Source organism: Passer montanus, unplaced genomic scaffold (genome assembly GCF_014805655.1).
Source record: "Passer montanus isolate IOZ18808 unplaced genomic scaffold, ASM1480565v1 scaffold330, whole genome shotgun sequence".
Classification (NCBI taxonomy): domain Eukaryota; kingdom Metazoa; phylum Chordata; class Aves; order Passeriformes; family Passeridae; genus Passer; species Passer montanus.
The window spans coordinates 1-6,331 of NW_024368042.1; the positions used below are offsets into that span (position 1 = coordinate 1).

A 6,331-nucleotide genomic window follows, 5' to 3' on the forward strand; every position below is an offset into this window, starting at 1 on the left:
GACACGGGGGGACATTGGGGACACGGGGGTGGGGACTGTCCCCAGGGCCGCAGCGCTGGGCTGGGCGGGACGGGGCTGGGATGGGCAGGGCGGGGATTTGGGGACATCGGGGCTGTCCCCTGTCCCTGCTGGGAGTGTCACCCCTGCCCTGAGCTGTCCCCTGTCCCTGCTGTCCCCGGTCATTCCTGTCCCAAACTGTCCCCTGTCCCTGCAGGGTGGGAACTTGGGGGTCATCAGTGTCCCAAACTGTCCCCTGTCCCTGTTCTATTTTCCCTCCTGTCCCTGTCCCTCCTGTCCCTGTCGCTGTCCCCTGTCCCTCTTGTCCCCGCTGTCCCTGTCTCTGTCCCCGCTGTCCTTGTCCCTCCTGTCCCTGTCGCTGTCCCCTGTCCCCGCTGTCCCTGTCCCCTATCCCTGTCCCCTGTCCCTGTCCCTGTCCCTGCTGTCCCTGTTGCTGTCCCTGTCGCTGTCCCTCCTGTCGCTGTCGCTGTCCCCTGTCCCTCTTGTCCCCGCTGTCCCTGTCGCTGTCCCCGCTGTCCCCTGTCGCTGTCCCCTGTCCCTCCTGTCGCTGTCCCTCCTGTCCCTGTCGCTGTCCCCTGTCGCTGTCGCTGTCCCCTGTCGCTGTCCCCAGGGCTGCTGGCGCTGCTGGGGCTCGGGCTGGGCTCGGGGGGGTCCCTGGCCCTGCTGGGGCCCCCCCGCAGCTCCTGGAGCTTCTCCTGGTCCTTCATCCTGGCCTGGGTGGCGGCGGCGCTGCTGGGCTCGGCCGGTACCGGCACCGGCACCGGGGCACGGAACGGGAAAAGGGAACGGGGGCGGGAACGGGACCGGGACCGGGAACGGGAAAAGGGAACAGGAACGGGAAACGGGAACAGGAACGGGACCGGGAAAAGGGAACGGGGGCGGGAAACGGGACGGGGCTGGGGAATGAGAACGGGAACGGGACCGGGAACGGGGCGCCGGCACCGGGAACGGGGCACGGAACGGGAAAAGGGAACGGGAACGGGAACGGGAAACGGGAAAAGGGAACGGGGGCGGGAACGGGACCGGGACCGGGAACGGGAAAAGGGAACAGGAACGGGAAACGGGAACAGGAACGGGACCGGGAAAAGGGAACGGGGGCGGGAAACGGGACGGGGCTGGGGAATGAGAACGGGAACGGGACCGGGAACGGGGCTGGGGGGGAAATGGGAACGGGAACAGGGGAGGGGAATGCCCGGGAGCAGCACCGGCCCCTCCGCCGCCACCGGCCCGGCTCGGCCCCGGTCCGCCCGCCCCGGCCAGGCTCAGCCCGGAGCCCCTCGCTGCGTCCCGGTGGCTCCCGGTCCCGCCCGGAGGCTCTGCCCGGTCGTACCGGCGCTGTCCCGGTGCGTGCCGGGCTGTCCCGGCGGTGCCGGTGGGGCCCGGTCCGGCCCGGATGGTGCTGCCCGGGGCCCGAGCCGCGCCGTGAGCCCCGAGCGCTCCGCATGGACCCCCGCGGGATGCGGCCCGGGCCGCCGCTGCTGCTGCTCGGCTTCCTGCTCGCCGTGACCGGTAAGGGGCACCGGCACCGGCACCGGGATGAGCACCGGGATAAGCACCGGGAGCGGCACCGGGACCGGCTGCGGGTCGGGACGGGGCCGGGGAAGGCAGCGGCGGCTCCCGCGGCTCCCCCGAACCGGCACCGACGGTCCCGGGACAGCGCGGAGCTCCCGGGGCACCGGCAGCTCCCGGAGCGGGACCGGGACCGGGCTGGGCTGGGGGGGGGCAGCGGCTGCCGCGGAGCGGGGCTTGGGGTGAAACCGGGGCCCGGGAGCGGCGGCGGGGGCGCGCGCAGGTGTGCGCGCACACGCGTGTGCAGGTGCGTGTGTACGTGGGAGCGCTCGCGTGTGCACCTGCGGCCGCGCGTGTCCGCGCGCGTGCCCGCGTGCCCGCGTGTCCGAGTGTCCGTGTGTCCGCGCGCGTGCCCGCGGCGTGGGGGGCAGCCCCCCCCCCGGGCGCTTTCACACGCGTGTGCGCGCACACCTGGGGGCTGAGCTCCCCCCCACGCGCGACCCCCACCCCACGGGGGGGGTCCCTCCATGCCCGTGTCCCCCCCCCCGGGGTGAGGGGACAGGGGGTGGCCCCGCACGTGCGCGCGCGTCCCCGTGGGAAAAATCCGCCCCCCCTCCCCCCACCGCGCGGGGCTCTGCCCCACGGGGACCCCCGTGGGAGTTTGGTCCTGTACCCCAAAACTGCACCCCAAAACTGCACCCCAAATCCCGCACCCCAAATCTGCCCCCCAAATCCTGCACCTCAAATCCTTCACCCCAAATCTGCACCCCAAAACTGCACCCCAGCTGTGCCCAGGTACTCTCACACCCCAAAACTGACCCCAAATCCTGCACCTCAAATCTGCACCCCAAATCCTGCACCTGAAAACTGCACCCCAAATCTGCACCCCAAATCCTGCCCCCCAAATCCTGCACCCCACATTCTCAACCCCAAACCTTCCCCCAAAACCTCAGCCAGTCCCCAAATCCTGCACCCCAGAACTGCACCTCAAGCCCCCAAACCTGCACCCCAAAGCCCAGCCAGGCCCCCAACCTGAACCCCAAATGCTGTAGGTGTGCCCAGGTGTGCCCAGGTGTGTGTGAGTGTGCCCAGGTGTGTGCCCAGCTGTGCCCAGGTGTGCTCTCACACACCTGAATCACCCCAGGTGCCCACGGGTGGCACAGGGGCCACACCGAGGTCCCCGCCCAAAGCCCAGCCAGGCCCCCAACCTGAACCCCAAATCCTGTAGCTGTGCCCAGGTGTGCCCAGGTGTCCCCAGCTGTGCCCAGGTACTCTCACACACCTGAATCACCCCAGGTGCCCACGGGTGGCACAGGGGCCACACCGAGGTCCCCGTGTGTCCCCGCAGGTGGCGGCGGGTGCAGGTGCCACATCCCTGTCCCCACCGTGTCCCCCCGCACATCCCTGTGCCCGCTCCGTGCCACACCTGGGGACACAGGTGACACACTCAGGTGTCACCCTCAGGTGTTCCCCCATGTCCCCACAGGCGGTGGTTGTGTGGAGGTGCCTGTACCCACACACAGCTGTCCCAGGTGTCACACACAGGTGTCCCAGCTGTCCCAGGTGTCCCAGCTGTCCCTCAGCTGTCCCCATCCCGCAGGCGGTGGCCGCGTGGAGGTGCCTGTACCCACACGCAGGTGTCCCAGGTGTCACACACAGGTGTCCCAGGTGTCCCAGCTGTCACTGAGGTGTCCCAGGTGTCCCTCAGCTGTCCCAGCTGTCCCTCAGGTGTCACACACAGGTGTCCCAGCTGTCCCAGGTGTCCCAGCTGTCCCTCAGCTGTCCCCATCCCGCAGGCGGTGGCCGCGTGGAGGTGCCTGTACCCACAGACAGGTGTCCCAGGTGTCACACACAGGTGACCCAGCTGTCCCAGGCGTCCCAGCTGTCCCTCAGCTGTCCCCCGTGTCCCGCAGGCGGTGGCCGCGTGGAGGTGCCTGTCCCCACACACAGGTGTCCCTCAGGTGTCACACACAGGTGTCCCTCAGGTGTTACACCCAGGTGTCACTCAGCTGTCCCTCAGCTGTCCCCGTGTCCCGCAGGCGGTGGCCGCGTGGAGGTGCCTGTCCCCACACACAGGTGTCCCTCAGGTGTCACACAGGTGTCCCAGGTGTCCCAGGTGTCCCAGGTGTCACACACAGGTGTCCCAGCTGTCCCTCAGGTGTCACACACAGGTGTCTCTCAGCCGTCCCCGTGTCCCGCAGGCGGTGGCCGCGTGGAGGTGCCTGTACCCAGACACAGCTGTCCCTCAGGTGTCACTCAGGTGTCCCAGGTGTCACTCAGCTGTCCCTCAGGTGTCACACAGGTGTCCCAGGTGTCACACACAGGTGTCCCTCAGCCGTCCCCGTGTCCCGCAGGCGGTGGCCGCGTGGAGGTGCCTGTACCCAGACACAGCTGTCCCTCAGGTGTCACACTCAGGTGTCCCTCAGGTGTCACACAGGTGTCCCAGGTGTCACACACAGGTGTCACACAGGTGTCCCAGGTGTCCCTCAGGTGTCACACAGGTGTCCCAGGTGTCCCCCAGCTGTCCCTCAGCCGTCCCCGTGTCCCGCAGGCGGTGGCCGCGTGGAGGTGCCGCGCAGCGTGACGGCCGTGCTGGGGCAGGACGTGGTGCTGCCGTGCCGGTACCGGGCGCAGGAGCAGGAGCAGGTGGTGCAGGTGACGTGGCTGAAGCGCGGCCCGGGCGCGGTGCCCGCCGAGGTGGCCGTGCTGAACCCGCAGCACGGCGAGCACGTGCAGGAGCCCTTCGCCGGCCGCGTGCTGCGCCACGGCCACGGCGACCTGGGCGACGGCGCCATCGTCCTGCGCAACGCCGTGCAGGGCGACGAGGGCGACTACGAGTGCCACCTGATCACCTTCCCCATGGGCAGCTTCGAGGGGCGCCTGACGCTCCGGGTGCTGGGTGAGCGCGGGGACGCGGGGCGGGGGACACGGGGACACGGGGACATGGGGATGGGGGGCACAGGGACACGGGGGACATGGGGGATATGGGGGATATGGGTATGGAGGGCACAGGGGACATGGGTATGAGGGGCACAAGGGACATGGGGGATATGGGGACACAGGACACGGGGGACACGGGGACAGGTGACACGTGGCACATGGGGTACATGGGACACAGGAGACATGGGTATGGGGACAGGGGACATGTGGGACACAGGGGACATGGGTATCAGGGGCACAGGGGACATGGAGGATATGGGACACAGGGGACATGGAGGATATGGGGACACGGGACACAGGGGACATGGGTATGGGGGGCACAGGGGACATGGCGGGTATGGGGACTGGGGCATGTGGAACATGTGGGGATGGGAATATGGGACATGTAGGGCATGTGTGACAGGGGACATGGGGCAGGTAGAACATGTGGGACATGTGGGATGGGGGACATGGTGCATGTGGGACAGGGGACATGGGGAATGTGGGACATGTGGGATGGGGACATGGGACATGTGGGACGTGGGACGCATGGGATATGGGGCACGTGGGGCTGGGGACATGGAGGAATGGGGCGCACAGGGTACATGGGACATGTGGGATGGGGGACATGGGGTACATGGGGCACAGGAGACATGGGACACAGGGGACAGGGAACACAGAGTACACGGGACACAGGGGACATGGGTATGGGGGACATGGGGCATGTTGGACCAGGTGAGGCATGTGGGGCACATGGGACAGGTGACATGGGGCACGTGGGAGAGGGGACACATGGAACACAGGGGATATGGGGCATGGAGGACAGGGGACATGGGACATGTGGTACAGAGGACATGGGACACACAGGACACAGAGGACATGGGGGGGTGTAGAGGATGTGTGGTACACAGAGGGCAGGGGGACACAACGGGCATTGGGGATGTGAGGGGCTTTGGGGACATGGGGGACATTGGGGATTTAGGGACTCTGGGGACACGGAAGGCACTGGGGACATGTGGTACATGGAGGGCAGAGGGGACACCGTGGGCATCAGGGATTTGGGGACTTTGGGTACACAGAAGGCATGGGTGACACAACAGGGACACACCCAATAATCCCCCCGTGCCACCACCACCGACATCCTGTCCCCCCGCAGTGCCCCCGCTGCCCATCCTGAACCCGGGCCCGCCGCTGGAGGAGGGCCAGGGCCGGACGCTGGCGGCCTCGTGCACGGCCGAGGGCAGCCCGGTGCCCTCGGTGCGCTGGGAGACCGAGGTGCGCGGCACCAACGCCACGCGGCGCTCGGCCCACGCGCGCTCGGCCTCCGTCACCAGCGAGTTCTTCCTGGTGCCCGGGCGCAGCATGAACGGCAAGAGCCTCACCTGCGTGGTGGCACACCCCGGCCTGCGCCACGAGAAGAGGATCACGCACCTGCTCAGCGTCGCCTGTGCGCCAGCGGGCACTGCCAGGGGCGGGGGGTGCTGGGGACGTTGGGGGTGACAGGGGTATGAGGGACATGGAGGGTGTTGGGGACATTGGGGGTGACAGGGGGCATGGGGGACATGGAAAGTGTTGGGGACATTGGGGGTGATGGGGGACATGGGGGACATGGAGGGTGCTGGGGACATTGGGGGTGATAGGGGTATGAGGGACATGGAGGGTGTTGGGGACATTGGGGATGATGGTGGTGTGGGAGGCATTGGGGACATGGGGGGCATGGGGGACATGGAGGGTGTTGGGGACATTGCGGGTGATGGGGGGCATGGGGAAGGTCAAGGGTGTTGGGGACATTGGGGGTGTGGGAGGTATTTGGGACATGGGGGGCACTGGGGATGTGGCAAGTGTTGGGGACATTGGGGGTGACGGGGGTGTGACGCTCCGGGTG

At 68.1% G+C, this 6,331-nt stretch overlaps 1 protein-coding gene across 1 annotated transcript in view; it reads left to right on the forward strand.

Annotated features, from left to right (window-relative positions):
* Window positions 1-1,309: 1,309 nt before the first annotated feature.
* Window positions 1,310-6,331, forward strand: part of NECTIN4 (nectin cell adhesion molecule 4) — an 11,098-nt gene continuing 6,076 nt past the window's right edge. Inside the window, exons 1-3 of the mRNA XM_039715539.1 lie at window positions 1,310-1,527; window positions 4,079-4,426; window positions 5,603-5,893. Of these exons, the coding sequence (XP_039571473.1) occupies window positions 1,461-1,527; window positions 4,079-4,426; window positions 5,603-5,893 (706 nt within the window). The 5' untranslated portion in view covers window positions 1,310-1,460. The remainder of the gene's footprint in view (window positions 1,528-4,078; window positions 4,427-5,602; window positions 5,894-6,331) is intronic.